We start from the raw sequence: 20,654 nt of genomic DNA on the forward strand, positions 1-20,654 counted from the left end.
ACCATACTGTTGGTTGCAAAAAGCTACGGGTGACATCTTTCCTTATGTTTCATTTTGAATAGATTACCTCCGACAGACCAGACAAGGCCGCCGGTGATGCGGCTGTGAGACGAGACTTTCAAAATGGGCCTGCAAGCCTCTCCGCTCAGATGAGTGGGCCGAAGCCTTCCGAGATTGAGCAGCAGGTGCCACGGCACGGACTTCCCGCGGCCCGCCACGAGGAACACCAACACCAGAGTGGCAGACGTGCCATCGGCGGCGGCGGCGGCGGTGGAGTTCGCGGTCTGCCTTTAAGGCCTCTTTCAGACTCTCTGGCACCCACCAAGAGACACGCTGCTGCTCCCAAGTATGGCTACTAGGCAGAGCTTTCGTTTTGTCGTAGAAAATGTAGCTAATATTATGCAGTGGATTCTGGATTATCCGCGTGCGGTTTATCCGATTTGCGGATTAACCGCCCAAATTAATGATGTAAAAACATGTTCTTTGTTCTTTCGGTAAAGTCACGTAGAAGGGAAATAATTCAATAATAAAAATATTAAACAATAAAATTCTCATGACGTTTCGACTGCAACAAAAGCAGTAATCAAGAAAATGTTCTTGCTGTGGTTTTCACACCTGATGACGATTGCTTGTGTTGCAGTCGAAACGTCGTGAGAATTTTATTGCTTAATATTTTTATTATTTTATTATTTCCCTTCTACGTGACTTTACCGAAAGAACCAAGAATATGAATCCCTGCAGTCACGAAAGCTTTAAAACAAAATGTAAAAACAGTTACACATTGTGTTATTATTTATTTATTTATTACAAGTCATGTGCTGAAAGCGAACAAATATGTGTTCCGGTTAATCTATAATCCACGTGATCGCCTCTCTACAGTACAGTAGTTGCATATCTTTACAACAGTGGACGGAGTTTGATTGATTTTGATTGGCGTGAATTTTCCGCGGCCGTACTCCCCGTCATGAGCGCGGATAATCGATTCCAAGAACACAGGATGAGATGTTACTATCCTTTGTGCAAGCACTTCCAAGAGTTCATGAACAGTGAGCCTGGTGAAATTTGGGGAGCGCATCGTCAGTAGTGTACCTTTGGTTCCTAGGGTGTTTCGGCCTTTCACACGATACACCCTCCCCAAAGGCGGCCAGCGACAGGGTGATCAATCCTACGCTTGCGTCCCATTCCCAATTAGCCATAGGAGTTGCCTTGTTGTTGATAGCCAACATCCCATGGGACTATGAGTCTGCTGTGTTTCTGTTTGCGTACCAACACAGTTTCATTTCATGTTGCCTCGTTTTTTTTCACCGTGTGCCTTCCATCTTTTGTTTTTCTCACACGTTCAGCCACTGTATTACGTGCAATCATTTATCACGGAACACTGCAGTTGGTTGGCACCCAGCGGTTTAACATCATAAGTCGATAAGTAAGCAGTTGTGTCGTATTCACGATGCGAACAATGTGCTCATATGTTTACATTCTGTGTTTGTTTGAAAGGGAACGCACTGCCAGGAACGGTATTGAAAGCGACGACATTAAAGCAGGGGTAAGTCTTCCTCCGGCAGCATTTGTTGACATTATGGTCTTCAAAAGACCAAACTCTGCAACGTTGAGAGTTCAGGTGTAACAAATGAGACACGACTGCCCAGTACTTTCACCGAGCACTTCTCTTAGATTGTGTTGGCGCCCTTCCTCTCGGCACGAAGCGTACTTGCCCGCCTGCGATAAATAACGAGACGCACACTTGATTGATCCTTTCTTTCACTGACTCTTAAGGCACGGCCCACATGCTACCACACAACTACCTCCAGGTAAAACTCTCTGGACAACTGCCAGAAACGAACTGCCAAACACTCATCAGAAGCGTTCCTGTGGCCATTCAGTTGGCCTCGTTACATTCTTGCACGTGCACCACACATCGAGGTCTGCTCGTCACGGGAGAGCGCGTCAGGAGAGAATTCGTGTAGTGTTTGCTGCTGCTCCTCCACAGATGAAAGTGGTTCACTTATACGGTCCACAGTTTGAGTTGCATGGCCATACTCTTAGGTTTTTTCGGTAAAGTCACGTAGGTAAAAAAATAAATAATATTAAAATAAAATAATAATAAATGAAATTAACTAAATTAAATCACGACGTTTCGGAGGCAACACAAGTCTCCGTCTTCAGGTGGGACCGTCACAGCTAAATTTACTGTGAAGGTCCCATCTGAAATTTTAATCGATCACTCGTCATGTGCAGGCCCTGACTGTGTCCTCAAGGAAGATGCAGAGAGGTGCTTTAGTAAGCACCTCGGGGTTTCATGAACACACGCTTGAGCTTTCCTCACTCGATCACCGCACAGTCCTCAAGGATGGTTAAAGGGATCAAATTACATCATGAATCTTTTGCGATCCGCGGCGTTGGATTGCGATCCAGTGATTGGTGACGGCCGCTTTATACGGCGTTAATGGAGTTTGGAGGTTGACACGGATAACACAGTCCTCCTCATTAAACCTAAGGAGTCAATATTCGTGAACAGGTACTCCGGCACAACACAGGCCGGGCGGCGGTGGCTATGTACGTAGCCTGTATACCAGCGCTGTGGAGGCATCGAGGGTTGGCGGGTCGTGCAGATGCTGTGAAACTCCTTTGCAGTGGGCTTCGGGGAGGTTTCATACCGTGGCTTGCCAGGAGAAATCTGTGCAGGGTAGTGTGGACTCATGGCATGTCCCTTCTGGTTGAAATAGAGTGTTTCCCCCTCTCGTGCACGGTTTCTCCAAGTGCTCCGGTTTCCTTCCACACGTACCTCCCATAAACGCTCATTAATTGGCCGGTAAACATCTTGATATACAAAGGACAGCAGAGCTTTGGTAATTTTTGGCACCGGCTCAGCCGCGTTGCTGCCGTCCAACTTCTCTGTGGTTCCTCTCACCTTCCGAGTCATTCTCTCTTTCCGAGTGACTACTGCATTTTGAAATCAGTGCCCCTATGCCCTTGAGAGTGCTGCTTTTATTTTTGCTTTTATTTAACGACGCACGACCCTTGACGCCGTGAAAGTGTAGGTGCCGAGAGGACGTTCTTTCTTTCTCTCCCCCTTCCCGCTGGCCTTGTTGCGATGGGGCCGTGCAGCTGCCGGCAGGCCTGGACGTGCTCACCGAGTCGTCGGACACGGAGGACTCGGAGGGGGCGGTGATCGGCTCCCTGCCGTCCTCCTCCAACCCCATTCTGCAGGGGCTCTCCATCGCAGGTCCGTGTCCACTCCGTACGGCTTTTCTAAAGAAGCCACTGGAGGAGCTGTGCACTTTTAAATAATCTAGATTGAAAACTTTTTCTTTAGAGCTCCTTTTTGTGTTTAGTTTTGTTGTCCTTTTCCCCCGCACCTCCGATTAGCGCGGTTGGCTACGTACGGTGCAAAAGAAGTTCAACGTACGTAGGCCATTCCTCGTTTTCACGCGGTAGTAGATGCGTTCCTGAAAAGTGCCGCGTGAAAAACGCATTAAGCGAAAACAGTTTTCCCCATAAATATCGTGACGATCAAGTTTGGCGAGATACGATGTACGCACGATGCGGTAAGATTGCGGGACACAGAACTGAGGGTACGTCGCCGCGTTGCTGTATCGTAGCGCTCAGCCACGCAGCTCAACAAAATGTATTACTTCTAGAGGAAACACATGCTAATTAACTGATTACTAATCTATTATATCATTACAATAAACCCCTCCTCCGCCTCTGATCTCTGCACCTGATGGGTTCACGGTGATGACGTCATCTTGCTCTATTTCAGACCGGAAGCAGGTGGATTGCTTCACGATTCTGGCAAATCGCCCGATGATGTTGGATGTAATTACCAGCAAAACGGCACAGTACTCATTGTAAACGTTGTGGATTTACTCTCCAACACACCGGTGGGCTGAAGTGGTAATTAATTGGCGCGTTTTGTTTACGTGACAAACCTTGCCTGCTGTGTCGGGTGGTGGAAGGTTACGACACATTTATACTGGTAGGAACGAAGTGGACCAGACCACCAATAGATTAATGTGTCCGTCCGTCCGTCCGTCCGTCCGTCCGTCCGTCCGTCCGTCCGTGGGAGGGGTGGTGTTGAGGGTGGTGTTGGAAATGAAAGACTACGAGTCTTTAAATCTCACAGCGTTTCTTGTCAAAACAAACACTTTTAATTAACGTTACACTAGAATACAGTAATTTTTTCTTTAACTCCTCTATACCCGGTCGATATCTCTGTACCGGTACTAAGTATTATTCCTACCAGCCCACCCCGCAGGGTCCTGTTTATACTTACGCGATCTAGCCCCAAAAACCATTATTACGAATAGTATTGGTCGTGAAAGCCGACTACGTGTTAAGCCAAAGTAGTTCGCCGTCGAACGCTCAGAAACCGCGCTGTAACGGTGCGCGCGCTCCGCATTCTCAGTTTTCAGTTTCATTTCATTTTCATTTATTAGGTATAACCCTGTGAAACATCTTAAAGTGACGACACGCAACAGAAAAATCTTCCAGAAAAAAAGAGCAAAGTCTTCCAGAAAAAGCACCGCATTTCAACACTGTGTGCAAAAATCCCAGTGGGATGCAAGTCAAACAATAACAACCACATAATACAATGTAGATTAAAGTTATCAGGCTAACTCTGTACTACAACAAACAAACATGGCTAAACCAAAACGTTTTCGAAATCACCAAAAGAAAGCCATAAAAACAATGTAACAGTGATCATAGGAACTGTGATTCCGCATTGTGTGCAAAGTGTTCCCGAATGGAAGTACCGCGTTGCAGCGAATTCGCGCCGTCCGAACACCACACGTTAAGCCAGGACTCCCTGCGTGTCCTGCGTCGTGTCAAATCCCGTCGGGTTTTTGTGGCTTCTCTCTCTAACGGCCACATTTGGACTCGCAGCGGACGTTCTCTTCATCACGTAACCTTCTTGAATATGAAATTAATGATTGAATTGAATAAGCAGACAATACGCCCACCTTCACAGATCCGTCCCCTCCAGTAGATTTGACACATCCCATCAGCCGCACGGCTTTCCGGAAGTGCGTAATTTTTTGCAGCATTTGTTCAAAGTAAGCAACCTTTGGACTGGTTTTTGTCGTCAGCATTTGGGCTTGCTTGAAATCAAATGCTGGTGAACTGCCAGGCACATATAGGCAAGGACCCTCTATCAGGTACGGAGGATACAACAGATGAAGTGAGTTAAATAAAAGCGTGTAATAAAAAGCAAACCCTTTGATGATGAAGAAAGAAGATAACATCCAAAAATAAAGGTACAACCTCCAAATTGACATTCGTTCTAAAACAGGCATATTTATGCAAGCATTTCCTTTTTATTTTATCTCGAATTTCATTGAGTAATTATAGCCCTGTTGTTCTCATCACTCACCCATTCCCCGTAAGGTGTGTGGTGTGAGCACACACCTCATATAATCACCACCACACATGTAACACCCTTTAGATCCACCCAAGTATTGAAGTAGCTCAACTGTGAAGATGTTTGGAGTGTTGGTAAGTGCTCGGTTTAGTGCTGTGTGTGCATTGCGAGCATCGTTTCTAAAAATCCCAGGCTCCTATTGATCGCTAAGCAGTAAGTGTAGTTATGAGTGTGTGTTTCCTAGCTGACAAAGGGAAGGCAGGATATTTGTTTTAGCCTGGGAGCGTGTGTGTTGTGGGGAGCGGTAGTGTAACGATTAGCGCGCCGCGCTACCATAACCCGGCGAACCGCGTTTGATTCAGGCTCACGGCCAACGTCAGTGCCGAATATTCCTAGCCTCTACGTCCACTCAGCCTTAAACGAGTACCTGGTGCGGTGTGTACACATCAGCATTGGGGATATAAAGGCGGTCGGGCGTGGTGTTGACCACCCCCCCCCCCCCCTCGTGTACCGTGCTAGCCTTAATAGCTGCTCGCTAACAGCGATTGCCCCAGCAGTCTAAGGGATCTTTGTTGTTGTTGTTGTGTGTGTGCATGCGTGTGTTGTTTGACCTCGCGGTGCGTTCCGTCAGATCCGGCGCAGTATGCGAGGCTTCAGGCGTGGGTCTTCCAGGCCCAGCGAGGGTTGGAGTGGGAGAAGAACCGATACTGCTTGCTGTCCGACAAGGTGAGCACCACTTCATCTCTCACACTTGTCACGTCTTCCTTGCGATGCCGGGAAGTTACTGGGGGCTTTTAAATCATCCACATTAACAAACTACTTTCTTTAAAGCTGTTTGTTGTTGTGTTTAGCTTGTTGTCCTTCCCCCCTGCACCTCCGGTTGGCACGGTTGATCGGGTATGGTGCAAAAGAAGTTCAACGTACATACAAACTAACCAGCTTCAAAACGAACATATTTGTCCCCGTGGTGCATGCGGGTACGTGAAGGACAACGCTTGTTTTTCCTTTCACGGGCGATGCGCGAGAAGCTGAAGCAGGTGGAGGCAGAGCGGAGTGCCGTGCAGAAGGCTCTGTCAGAGATGACGAGAAGCAAAGAGGGTCTCGAGGAAGAGAAGGTCAACCTGGAATCGGACCTCGACGCTCTCCGGTATTGGCCAGTGTCCGTCGTTGTGCTGCACTACCTCGTCGGTGTGGATTCTTGTTCTTCTGAATTCGCATTGGTAGCTGGACGTTGTCTTTTCTGCAAGTCACGATTTCCGCCCCCGGCTCTGGCTGCCGGTCGATTAACCGTGGAATGCTGCGCGGCGCCTGCTTTCACGGGAGACGTTTAAAGAGCCCCGTTGAAAAGTCAGTTGCAAAAAAAGTCTGCCCATCGTGTCCTGGTGTCATGGCCCTAATTTGCCAACTTTTTTCAAATGTTCATGCAAATTAATCGATTTTGATTCGACCGGTGGTTCTGAACCTGAGGTGCACGCACCCCCTGGGCGAGACGTGGCCAGATGTTTTTAAATAATCGAAAACACAAATTAAGCACGGGCACGTAAGTAACAACTGCTTTGTTTGAGAATAGGTTTTCCCATTTTTTCTGGCAACAAACAGGTGTTTTATCTGGAAACAAAACTGGCACCTTTTTTACAAGGAGTCATGTTTGCATTGACCACAATACCTGTGGTTGGAATGCAAACAAAAAACACAACTCTGATAATATATGCACTGTCCTTGAAATTGATTGGTCAACACCCAAGACAGCTTTTCTTAGAGCCTAGTCTCACATGGTGTTGGACCAGATGACGCCAAAAGGCGCACAACTCAAAGACAATGCACCATCAGAGTATGAGAGCTCGGGGTAAGCATTTTTTGTTGCCAAATAAAGGGTAAAAAAACAATAATCATTTTTTGCTATTGGCAAAGGAGGTTCCAATGATGAGGTGTTAAGATGTTAGAAAACCAAACTGAAACCTTTTACAAGGAATCATGTCTGCATTAACCACAATACTTGTGGTCAGAATGCAAACAAAAAACACACTGATAACACTGGTCAACAACAAAAAATTCTGGCCTGGACTTTTGCAGCTGTTTTAGACTAATTTCAGGGTGCTGATTCCAAGTCTGATCTCAGATTTGCTCTATCACATCTCATTTTTATGCTATTGGCATACCCCATTTTCATTGATTTTACCCGAAATTAACTCTGTCACTTATGATTGCAAGTTGTTGCGAGTCAGTGACTGCTTTAGTGTTAAAATATGGTGCTGTATTTTTAGGATAGTGTGTTTATAATATCATTTTATGTAGATATCCACATTTATGTAATATTTTTCTTCTGCAGTTTTTATTGAAAATGCAATATTTGATATGGCAAAAACCTGATGTGATAGACAAAAACTGATGCCACATTTGGAATCGGCACCCCAAAATTACCTTAAAACCGTTGGAATACCTTATGCCAGAAAAAGTGTGTTGACCAGTGTAATATATGCATAGTCCTTGAAACTGATTGGTCCATATTCTTAGGTTTTTAAATAAAAAAAAAATATTTTATTTTTATTTTACTTTTATTAATTAAAATTTCTTTACCTACGTGACTTTACCGAAAAAAACCTAAGAATATGAATCCTTGCAGTCACGAAAGCTTCAAATCTAGAACTGATTGCTCCACACCAGAGACGCGCGGTTTCACTCTGTCCGCGTCGCGTTCTCGCTTTGCGCGTGCGTGGCGGCGGCGTCGCGCAAGGGATTCGCTGCAGCAGGAGCGGGAGAATGGCCGCGGTGTCGCCAAGCTGTACGAGCAGTGCCAAGCTCAGCTGCAGCTCAAGGAGGAGCAGCTTCTGCTGGAGGAGAAGGAGAAGCGGCGCGCGGAGCACAACCTGCAGAGCGCGCAGCTGGAGAAGTCCATGACGGAGCAACGCATGCAGCTGCTGAGTGACCATTTAGCAGAGGTACCAAGGCCACCTTCTTGGTTCTTTCGGTAAAGTCACGTAGAAGGGAAATAATAAAATAATAAAAATATAACATAATAAAATTATTCTCACGACGTTTCGGCCACAACGCAAACAGCCGTCCTCAGGTGAAGAACAGGTCTGTCGGGAAGACAGCGTCTGAATGAAACACCCCAGGCTTGGAGCGTATATTTAAGCTGGGTTGGAGGGAGAAGAGCGCCTTGACAAAATAATTGGCATATCAAGAGGAATTTAGCATATTTATGGGAAATGCAGATATGGGATTAGTCACTTTTGGCGTCCTCTGGTCTAACGCCGTTTGAGATGAGGCTCAAAAGAAAGCTGTCTCTGGTGTGGACCAATCAGTTTCAAGGACAATGCATATATTATCAGAGAGTGTTTTTTTTGTTTGCATTCTGACCACAAGTATTGTGGTTAATGCAGACATGATTCCTTGTAAAAAAGGTTTCAGCTTTGTTGCCAGAAAAAAAGGGGAAAAACCTATTCTCATAGCTTACATATAGATTGATGCTCGTGCGTAACACACAAAAAATAAATAAATGTTCGAAAACTGGCATGATACTTTTGGATGCTAAAACAATATCTGGTGGGGGGAGTGTTTTATTATGATGTATGTTCAAATATGATTGGCGGAATGACGTGTCATTTGCTGAAAACTTTTCACGTATTTGTGCCTTGTTTTATTGTTTAAGCTCGAGAAGAAGCTATCTGAAATCCAGCCAGACTTGGAGAACGAGAGGTCATTGCGACTGCAGCAAGAACGCATTCTTGACGAGCATTTGCAAAAGCAGCAGCAATCGCAAGAGGAACGCGAAAGGAACTCTGTGAGTAAACCGCACGGCCCAGTCACCGTGCGTGGCGGCACTTGGCCAAACATCACGAAAACGACTTTGAACTGTGCAGCTTTTTTTTGCAGCAGCGACCTTTGGCCTTCACGAATGACCGCTCAAACAAAGTGGCTTATCGCGTGGAGATTCATAGCAGCCACATACTCTAAACGCAAACAAGCATGGTTACATACTCTTGGATCTTTCGGTAAAGTCATGTAGAAGGGAAATAATGAATAATATAAATTTAAGCATGGTTACAACAATAATACTGATGCCTGCTGTATATTTACAGTTGGCATGTGTCTCTCCCGGTGGTCGCGTGGATTTTTTATGGGTCCTCCGGTTTTTCCCTCCACATTTAGAATCGACGTGACGCGCTTAGAGTATTTGGCTACTATACATGTCCATGTGATGATGATGATAAGCCACTTCGTTGAGCTATCATTCGTGGCCAGGTCACTTCTGAAAAAGAGCTACACAGCTCAGTGGGTCTTACCTGGTAAAATGAAACTAGTTTAGTTTATAGACACGCCTGTGCTGTGTGTACAGGCGGCATGTGTTCAGGGAGAGGACCTCGGACGACCATCCCTGGCCCTGGACAACAGCAAGCTGCAGGAGGAGATCTCCGTGTTGAATCGTGACATGCAGCGCCACTCCGCATCCTTCAGAGAAAGGGAAGAACTCTTAATGAATGAAAAAAACACGTTGCTTGAAAACCTCGAGGCCCTGCGGAGAAAGGTGAATCTGAACGAGGACGCCCTGCAGCAAGCCGTCCAGAAGTACAACGTGGAGCTGAGCAGCGCAAGAGCGTCAGCGGACGAGAACGCCCGAAGGCTGGAGCAAGAGACGGTCGGCAGGGAGCGCGCGCTGGAAGAATTGGAGACGGTCAGGAAGCAGCTGTTGCGGGCGACGTCCGAGCGAGGCGATGGGCTCGAGGAGAACGGCGGCCCGGGGCAACCGGAGCTGCAGCAGAAGCGGCGGGATGACACGAAGCTGCGAGAGCTGCTGGAGCGCGAGGCGCTGCTGTCCCAGCAGCTGAGCCGCACGGAGAGCCGCTGCAGCGAGCTGGAGAGCGAGCGCCACCGCCAGTCGCTGGAGCTCGTCGAGAAGGAGCACGCGCTGGAAACTTGCCGGAGGGAGCTGGGCGCCGCCCGGCAGCGGGCCGAGGAGCTGGACGTCGCCCTGCGCGGCGAGAGGGAGGAGACGGCCAAGCTGCTGGTGCGCGAGGAGTCGCAGAAGGAGCGCATGGTGCAGGCCCAGAGCGACAATCTGCTGCTGCGCCAGCAGCTGGAGGAGGCCAGCGCGAAGGTGTTGCAAAAGGAGACGGTCGTTACGGGAATTCAGGACAGGTTCGACGACCTGCTGTCCAAACTCCAGGCTGACAAGAACCAGCGGGAGCAGGTGCTGGAGGAGCGGAATCAAGAACTTGTCGCCAGTGCCAACTGCTTGAAGGAGACGATGAAGAAATTGGAGGATGAGAAAAGCAATAACGAGGTAAGCCTCTGCGTGCTCCGTTTCAATCCACACTATTTGGTGTTGGCCGCAGGAGATAAAATCTGTCACTAATGAAAGCATCAGAGATACGGAATTTTCACTCCAGGCCTCCCCAGATGTGTACACAGGACCCAGTTTACCGGCGTTGCTCTATGTTAGCGGCAGGGTTCATGAGAGCGATGTGTTCACAGGACCTGCTGCACCAGCGGAAGCAGGACCTGGCTGACGCTTTGAAGAAGCTGGCCATGTCGGAGGCCTCTCTGGATATCACCGTCAAACATCGCTCTGCGCTGGAGGCCGAGAAGACTCAACTGCACAACAACTTGGAATCACAGAGACAGCAGGTTCGGAGCGACCTCGGCCAAGCTGACCTGGTCAAGGATAGGGCACTGACCAATCCTTGTAGCTCAAACCCACCCACGTGACAACACGTAGCTGCTGTATACGCATCATCATCAAACGTTCCCAGCACATCACCAGCCATGTGTTTTTTCTCCTGCTGTTTTCATACAGGTTAAGCAGCGGCAGATTAACGTTTACCGTTGCCCAGAGGTCGCAACCCAGTACCCGATACCCCTACCCTACCCGATACCCGGCTACCCGTACCCGGCCAGGTATGGGTACGGGTAACGCGTTTGCGTTCCTGGTGCGGCCGGGTACGGGTACGGGTAGGCCGTGAGTCACTGGTGAGTAACCGTTTGTCACTCATTTCGGGTAGGGTACGGGTACGGGTAGGTACTCATTTCGGGTAGGTAACGGGTACCCGTACCCGGCCGGGTACGGGTACCCATTTGCGACCCTGGTGCGGCTGGGTACGGGTACGGGTAAGGAATCAAAACCCGTTTGCGACCTCTGCCGTTGCCCGCTGTTAGAGGCCGCACGGGAGATCGTTGTCGTTGTGCGCACTCGGTTGCCGTCGTGCGTGCGTGCGTGCGTATGTGCGCTCGTGTGCGTCGCAGCTGCTGGACAAGGAGCGTGAGCACGTGCGGGCGGAGCAGCAGCTGCAGGAGGTGCAGGCGGCGCTGCAGCAGAGCAGGCGGGAGGCGGCGGCGCACGCTGCCAGTGACCACGAGCGCGCGTGCAGCCTCGACCGAGCCCGCAGGCAGCTACAGGAGCTGGAGGACAAGTGCCAGCGGTGCGTACCCCCCCCCCCCCTGCTGACGCCGCCATCGCTCGTCGCCTCGATTTCGCGAACGTGCCAGTACCGGTGTTTCCGGGGGCGGTTTCGTTTTGCGGGATAACCGGCAACGTGGCCCCGATCTCGTCACACCCTGAAAGCGAAATTCGGGATCGCGCTTGGACGGGTGACAACCAGTGCACGTCAGGTTGTCGTAGGTTTGCTGCGGGGCTGCGATTCCACGGCACCCGCACGTCCACGCTCTCCCCGCCTTCAGCAAGCCCACGCTGGTCCGCGCGGCGTAAGCGTGGTCGGATAACCCCCACGGCGTCGTCCGGCAAATCGGTCGATTGACAAAGCAGCTTGCGATTTTATGGAAGGTGCCAATATGAGTTGTGATTATTGTCATCACCCTCGCAGCGGCTTTTGGATAGCCATCCAACAAAGACGATCGTCACATCGCGCGCTTTAAGATGCGCTTCTGCGGACGTCTGGAATGCTCTTCCTTCTGATATTAGAAAGCTACGGTTGGCTACGTCATGTGCGAAATAAGTTCAACATACATACGTCTGCTTAATGTGTCCGTCACTTAATTGTAACTTTACGATGATTTTTCTTAAAACAAAGAAGCTCAGCATAGATTATTATTGTGAATTGATAAGAACCGATGTGATTCGGCGATACGCCGCCCGGCTCCCGAGTGAGTTGCGACGGGTGAAACGCCCGTGCTGGTGGTGAGCGCGGCGGCGTGGCTCTGTGTGCCCAGGGTGGAGGCGGAGAGGAGTCGGCTGGAGGCGGCCGTGCAGGCTCACAGCGGCAACGCGGAGGCGCTGCGGACTCAGCTGCAGAGCTCGGCGCAGGTGCCCGCATGCGCCCGCCCACACGCGCTCGCTTGCAAGCGCTCACACGCATGCGGCACACGGGGGCGGCTTGCCGAACGCTGAGCGCCTCGGACGCTCCACGCCACGCCAACGCCTCCATATCCCTCATTGTTTCTTCTTCTCACCCTGACCCCTAATCCCAGTGCTTCACCCTCCCTATACCCCCCCCCCCCTCAATCTTTATAGGGGCACCGCGGTGGCTAAATGTTAACTACCTCGCCTGGTATGGAGGATGTCGTGGGTTCGATCCCGGCGACCCTGACGCCTGCTGCTGTATATTTGGACCTCTTTTCCTGCACCACCTCCTCTTACCAACACCTCCTCTTACCAACACCTCCTCTTACCACCACCTCCTCTTACCAGCTCGCAGAGACCATTCCCACACCACCACCGCCACACTTGACCTCACCTTCCTGCAAAGCACCCGCTGGAGATTGTATTATCCAGCCGGATGTTTATTTTTCCCGTGAACTTTCCCTCGTTGATCCCCCTCCACCCACGTTGAGGACTCGGTCCACCAGACACTGTTTTGTCTTCTCAGTACTGCGTTCAATCACCACCACACTGCAGCTCACACAATACTCTCACCTGACTCACCCACCCACTCACCCACTCACCCACCCACCACACTGCAGCTCACACAATACTCTCACCTGACTCACCCACCCACTCACCCACCCACCACACTACAGCTCACACAATACCTTCACCTGACTCACCCACCCACCCACTCACCCACTCACCCACCCACCACACTGCAGCTCACACAATACCTTCACCTGACTCACTCACCCACTCACCCACCCACCACACTACAGCTCACACAATACCTTCACCTCACTCACCCATCCACCCACTCACCCACTCACCCACCCACCACACTGCAGCTCACACAATACCTTCACCTGACTCACCCATCCACTCACCCACTCACCCACTCACCCACCACACTACAGCTCACACAATACCTTCACCTCACTCACCCATCCACCCACTCACCCACTCACCCACCCACCACACTGCAGCTCACACAATACTCTCACCTGACTCACCCACCCACTCACCCACCCACCACACTGCAGCTCACACAATACCCTCACCTGACTCACCCATCCACTCACCCACTCACCCACCCACCACACTGCAGCTCACACAATACCCTCACCTGACTCACCCACCCACTCACCCACTCACCCACCCACCACACTGCAGCTCACACAATACCTTCACCTGACTCACCCATCCACTCACCCACTCACCCACTCACCCACCACACTACAGCTCACACAATACCTTCACCTCACTCACCCATCCACCCACTCACCCACTCACCCACCCACCACACTGCAGCTCACACAATACCTTCACCTGACTCACCCATCCACTCACCCACTCACCCACTCACCCACCACACTACAGCTCACACAATACCTTCACCTCACTCACCCATCCACCCACTCACCCACTCACCCACCCACCACACTGCAGCTCACACAATACTCTCACCTGACTCACCCACCCACCCACCCACTCACCCACCCACCACACTGCAGCTCACACAATACCCTCACCTGACTCACCCATCCACTCACCCACTCACCCACCCACCACACTGCAGCTCACACAATACCCTCACCTGACTCACCCACCCACTCACCCACTCACCCACCCACCACACTGCAGCTCACACAATACTCTCACCTGACTCACCCACCCACTCACCCACTCACCCACCCACCACACTACAGCTCACACAATACCTTCACCTGACTCACCTACCCACTCACCCACTCACCCACCCACCACACTGCAGCTCACACAATACTCTCACCTGACTCACCCATCCACTCACCCACTCACCCACTCACCCACCACACTGCAGCTCACACAATACTCTCACCTGACTCACCCACCCACTCACTCACCCACCCACCCACCACACTGCAGCTCACACAATACCCTCACCTGACTCACCCACCCACTCACTCACCCACCCACCACACTACAGCTCACACAATACCTTCACCTGACTCACCCATCCACTCACCCACTCACCCACTCACCCACCACACTGCAGCTCACACAATACCTTCACCTGACTCACCCATCCACCCACTCACCCACTCACCCACCCACCACACTGCAGCTCACACAATACTCTCACCTGACTCACCCACCCACTCACCCACTCACCCACCCACCACACTGCAGCTCACACAATACTCTCACCTGACTCACCCACCCACTCACCCACTCACCCACCCACCACACTGCAGCTCACACAATACCTTCACCTGACTCACCCACCCACTCACCCACTCACCCACCCACCACACTACAGCTCACACAATACCTTCACCTGACTCACCCACCCACTCACCCACTCACCCACCCACCACACTGCAGCTCACACAATACTCTCACCTGACTCACCCATCCACTCACCCACTCACCCACTCACCCACCCACCACACTGCAGCTCACACAATACTCTCACCTGACTCACCCACCCACTCACCCACTCACCCACCCACCACACTGCAGCTCACACAATACTCTCACCTGACTCACCCATCCACTCACCCACTCACCCACTCACCCACCCACCACACTGCAGCTCACACAATACTCTCACCTGACTCACCCATCCACTCACCCACTCACCCACCCACCACACTGCAGCTCACACAATACCCTCACCTGACTCACCCATCCACTCACCCACTCACCCACCCACCACACTGCAGCTCACACAATACTCTCACCTGACTCACCCACCCACTCACCCACTCACCCACCCACCACACTGCAGCTCACACAATACTCTCACCTGACTCACCCACCCACTCACCCACTCACCCACCCACCACACTGCAGCTCACACAATACTCTCACCTGACTCACCCATCCACTCACCCACTCACCCACCCACCACACTGCAGCTCACACAATACCCTCACCTGACTCACCCACCCACTCACCCACTCACCCACCCACCACACTGCAGCTCACACAATACTCTCACCTGACTCACCCACCCACTCACCCACTCACCCACTCACCCACCACACTGCAGCTCACACAATACTCTCACCTGACTCACCCACCCACTCACCCACTCACCCACCCACCACACTGCAGCTCACACAATACCTTCACCTGACTCACCCACCCACTCACCCACTCACCCACCCACCACACTACAGCTCACACAATACCTTCACCTGACTCACCCACCCACTCACCCACTCACCCACCCACCACACTGCAGCTCACACAATACTCTCACCTGACTCACCCACCCACTCACCCACTCACCCACCCACCACACTGCAGCTCACACAATACCCTCACCTGACTCACCCACCCACTCACCCACTCACCCACCCACCACACTGCAGCTCACACAATACTCTCACCTGACTCACCCACCCACTCACCCACTCACCCACCCACCACACTGCAGCTCACACAATACTCTCACCTGACTCACCCATCCACTCACCCACTCACCCACCCACCACACTACAGCTCACACAATACTCTCACCTGACTCACCCACCCACTCACCCACTCACCCACCCACCACACTGCAGCTCACACAATACTCTCACCTGACTCACCCACCCACTCACCCACTCACCCACCCACCACACTGCAGCTCACACAATACCCTCACCTGACTCACCCACCCACTCACCCACTCACCCACCCACCACACTGCAGCTCACACAATACTCTCACCTGACTCACCCACCCACTCACCCACTCACCCACCCACCACACTACAGCTCACACAATACCTTCACCTGACTCACCTACCCACTCACCCACTCACCCACCCACCACACTGCAGCTCACACAATACTCTCACCTGACTCACCCACCCACTCACCCACTCACCCACCCACCACACTGCAGCTCACACAATACTCTCACCTGACTCACCCACCCACTCACTCACTCACCCACCCACCACACTACAGCTCACACAATACTCTCACCTGACTCACCCACCCACTCACCCACTCACCCACCCACCACACTACAGCTCACACAATACCTTCACCTGACTCACCCATCCACTCACCCACTCACCCACCCACCACACTGCAGCTCACACAATACCCTCACCTGACTCACCCACCCACTCACCCACTCACCCACCCACCACACTGCAGCTCACACAATACCTTCACCTGACTCACCTACCCACTCACCCACTCACCCACCCACCACACTGCAGCTCACACAATACCCTCACCTGACTCACCCACCCACTCACCCACTCACCCACCCACCACACTGCAGCTCACACAATACCCTCACCTGACTCACCCACCCACTCACTCACCCACCCACCACACTACAGCTCACACAATACCTTCACCTGACTCACCCATCCACTCACCCACTCACCCACTCACCCACCACACTGCAGCTCACACAATACTCTCACCTGACTCACCCACCCACTCACCCACTCACCCACCCACCACACTGCAGCTCACACAATACCTTCACCTGACTCACCCATCCACTCACCCACTCACCCACCCACCACACTGCAGCTCACACAATACCTTCACCTGACTCACCCATCCACTCACCCACTCACCCACCCACCACACTGCAGCTCACACAATACTCTCACCTGACTCACCCACCCACTCACCCACTCACCCACCCACCACACTGCAGCTCACACAATACTCTCACCTGACTCACCCACCCACTCACCCACTCACCCACCCACCACACTGCAGCTCACACAATACTCTCACCTGACTCACCCACCCACTCACCCACTCACCCACCCACCACACTGCAGCTCACACAATACTCTCACCTGACTCACCCATCCACTCACCCACTCACCCACTCACCCACCACACTGCAGCTCATACAATACCTTCACCTGACTCACCCATCCACCCACTCACCCACTCACCCACCCACCACACTGCAGCTCACACAATACTCTCACCTGACTCACCCACCCACTCACCCACTCACCCACCCACCACACTGCAGCTCACACAATACTCTCACCTGACTCACCCACCCACTCACCCACTCACCCACCCACCACACTGCAGCTCACACAATACTCTCACCTGACTCACCCATCCACTCACCCACTCACCCACCCACCACACTGCAGCTCACACAATACTCTCACCTGACTCACCCACCCACTCACCCACTCACCCACCCACCACACTGCAGCTCACACAATACTCTCACCTGACTCACCCATCCACTCACCCACTCACCCACCCACCACACTGCAGCTCACACAATACTCTCACCTGACTCACCCACCCACTCACCCACTCACCCACCCACCACACTGCAGCTCACACAATACCTTCACCTGACTCACCCATCCACCCACTCACCCACTCACCCACCCACCACACTGCAGCTCACACAATACTCTTACCTGACTCACCCATCCACTCACCCACCCACCCACCACACTGCAGCTCACACAATACCTTCACCTGACTCACCCATCCACTCACCCACCCACCCACCACACTGCAGCTCACAACACTTCTCTTCCGCTCATCGTTTCTTTTTCAAACCTCCCATAACAATCTTGATTTGAAGCTTTCGTGACTGCAGGAATCCATACTCTTTGGTTCTTTTGGTAAAGTCACGTAGGTGGAAAAATAAAATTATTTTTTGTTTTATTTTATTTTTCTCCCATAATAACCTTGCTCAATTCAAGCAGCGCATTGACTCTCATCTGTGACTACGTTGAGAGTGCTTCTTGATACTGGGCCTGTGCTCGTTCGCTGCGTAAACATATTTTCGTTTCGGCTTCTCATTAGTTCACCGAGTGCGACTTTTCTATCTCCTGGCCAAATGCAGCCGTCTACTTCGTTCATTATCCGGATCATTCCCCGAGTCATTTCTTGATGTTCGAGCGGAAGTCCCCTTAATGGGTTCGTGAAAAAGAAAGCCACAGCGAGGGATGTTATGAATTCGTGTGCCGGTGTCATCACCCCCACTTCTGCGTACAGTGACACAGACTCTGCATCAGAGGTCGCAACCGGGTACCCGATACCCGTACCCTACCCGATACCCGGCTACCCATACCCGGCGGGTACGGGTACCCGTTTGCGACCCTGGTGCGGCCGGGTACGGGTACGGGTAAGCCGTGAGTCACTGGTGAGTAACTGTTTGTCACTCATTTCCCAACGTCTTGTCTCTTCTCACAATTCAAGTTCCTAGAATCAACCCACCCGCGCCTGCAACATGGCTTCATCCCAGAGGTCGCAATCGGGTACCCATACCCTACCCGATACCCGGCCGGGTACGGGTAGCCGGGTATCGGGTAGGGTACGGGTACCCGTTTGCGACCCTGGTGCGGCCGGGTACGGGTAAGGAATCAAAACCCGTTTGCGACCTCTGCTCTGCATTCCCTCTGCAGTATAGAAGCTTCTTCCGAGCTCACTATCGGACACAACCCCAAGCCCATTGAATGAACGCCGCAGCCAATGAGATGTTCAACGTTACCCGTGAATGTATTTCAGGACTGCAAGAGCTTGGAGGAGACAGCGAAGCAGTTGAGTGAAGAGAAGAATGCATTGGAGGAGAAACTAAAGCAGGTGAGACGGATGAACACATTGGATTTCGCGATACAATATCAGCCATAATAGAGGGGTGTTTTTTTTGGGTTAGATCGCGTGAATATAAATGTGTCGTTAAACCCGCCACCACCCGACACAGCCGATTAGTAAGAATTTGTCACGTCAACAGAACGTGCCAATTCGTTTCTCGTACAGCACACCGGCGTGTTGGAGAGTAAACCCACAACATTTACAATTCGAGTACGACGTTTCGCAAGTAATTACAACTAGCATCATCAGGCGACAGCCAGAGTTAAGAATAGACTGTCCCAATGATTGCTAAAGTCTAACGGTTGGGGGGGGGGGAGGGGGGGTCGATGCATCAGCTGATTTACCCTTAGCCAACGCAACGTGGCCGCCTGTAACGCAGCACTGTGGAAGCAGCAGCGAGGGTTGGGAGATCACCGCACAAAAGTTGCGGTTTCCTCCCACTTGTATAACAAACACTCATTAGTTGGCTGAAAACATCTTAATCTTGAGAGGATCGCAGAGCTTGGGAAATTGTTGGTAGCACCGGGTCTCACCCGCTGGCTGTGGTTCCTCAGCGATTGTGAGGTGCGCTTGCATGTACGACTACGCTGCTACATAAAACTAAACCATACTGAACATCGCATTGCCCTGTGCCGGACACACGATTGCATTTACGCAGCATAGACTAACGAGATAGCAGGATGAACTTTGTGGAGTAATTAACAAGCGTTATACAAAGACATGAAGGGGAAAGGTTGTTTGAACAATTTGAGTGCGCAAATTGTAAATATTGTGGATTTACTCTCCAACACGCCGGTGGCTGAAGTAGTAAACTGATTGGCGCGTTTTTTTTACGTTGCAAACCTTACTGGCTGTGTCTCCGATGGTGGAGGGTTACAACTCATTTATACTCACGCGATATAACCCAAAAACCTTTTTTTATTAACAAACACAGGAACACAAATGACAGGAAAGTATATTGCAAAGAGCAAATCGGCGCCGTAACCAAGCAAATGATTTTTTTAGGAAATAAATAACAAAATCACGGGAACAACAATCACATCACTGAGATGGTTGCGTGTCTTACAGTGGAGGAACTATGCCCTCCCAAAGTCAAAACATCCCTCTGCTCAAATTGGCAGTCCTTCCCAGTGGTGGAAATTTCAGCATGTCTCTCCGACAGACAGCATGATCTTGAAAGTATTAAATCTTAGAAATTATAAACCGTGCAAGTTATAGATTTGGCATGGTTTGTTTTTGTATGTACGTGCCATTACGTGTTTGCTGTGTAAGTTCCAACTTGTGACCCCGTCTGCCCTTACCGGCGAGATGTTTCATATGGAGAGATTATCCAGGTGAACTATTTCCATAAGTAAAGTGACACGATTAGAAGATACAAGGA

At 51.2% G+C, this 20,654-nt stretch overlaps 1 protein-coding gene across 7 annotated transcripts in view; it reads left to right on the top strand.

Annotated features, from left to right (window-relative positions):
* Positions 1-20,654, top strand: part of LOC133355387 (ankyrin repeat domain-containing protein 26-like) — a 69,694-nt gene that overhangs the window by 36,093 nt on the left and 12,947 nt on the right. For 6 of the 7 annotated variants that reach the window (XM_061572647.1, XM_061572645.1, XM_061572649.1 and 3 more), the window contains 12 exons: positions 63-346; positions 1,495-1,543; positions 3,106-3,223; positions 5,991-6,085; positions 6,388-6,506; positions 8,094-8,298; positions 9,012-9,143; positions 9,699-10,643; positions 10,835-10,987; positions 11,603-11,778; positions 12,527-12,620; positions 19,187-19,261. In XM_061572647.1, coding sequence (XP_061428631.1) covers positions 63-346; positions 1,495-1,543; positions 3,106-3,223; positions 5,991-6,085; positions 6,388-6,506; positions 8,094-8,298; positions 9,012-9,143; positions 9,699-10,643; positions 10,835-10,987; positions 11,603-11,778; positions 12,527-12,620; positions 19,187-19,261 — 2,445 coding nt within the window. The remainder of the gene's footprint in view (positions 1-62; positions 347-1,494; positions 1,544-3,105; positions 3,224-5,990; positions 6,086-6,387; positions 6,507-8,093; positions 8,299-9,011; positions 9,144-9,698; positions 10,644-10,834; positions 10,988-11,602; positions 11,779-12,526; positions 12,621-19,186; positions 19,262-20,654) is intronic. The other variant, XM_061572648.1, reaches the window with a different exon arrangement.

The sequence above is a fragment of the Lethenteron reissneri genome, chromosome 51 (genome assembly GCF_015708825.2).
Source record: "Lethenteron reissneri isolate LAM-NWPU_2019-01 chromosome 51, ASM1570882v1, whole genome shotgun sequence".
Taxonomy (NCBI): Eukaryota; Metazoa; Chordata; class Hyperoartia; order Petromyzontiformes; family Petromyzontidae; genus Lethenteron; species Lethenteron reissneri.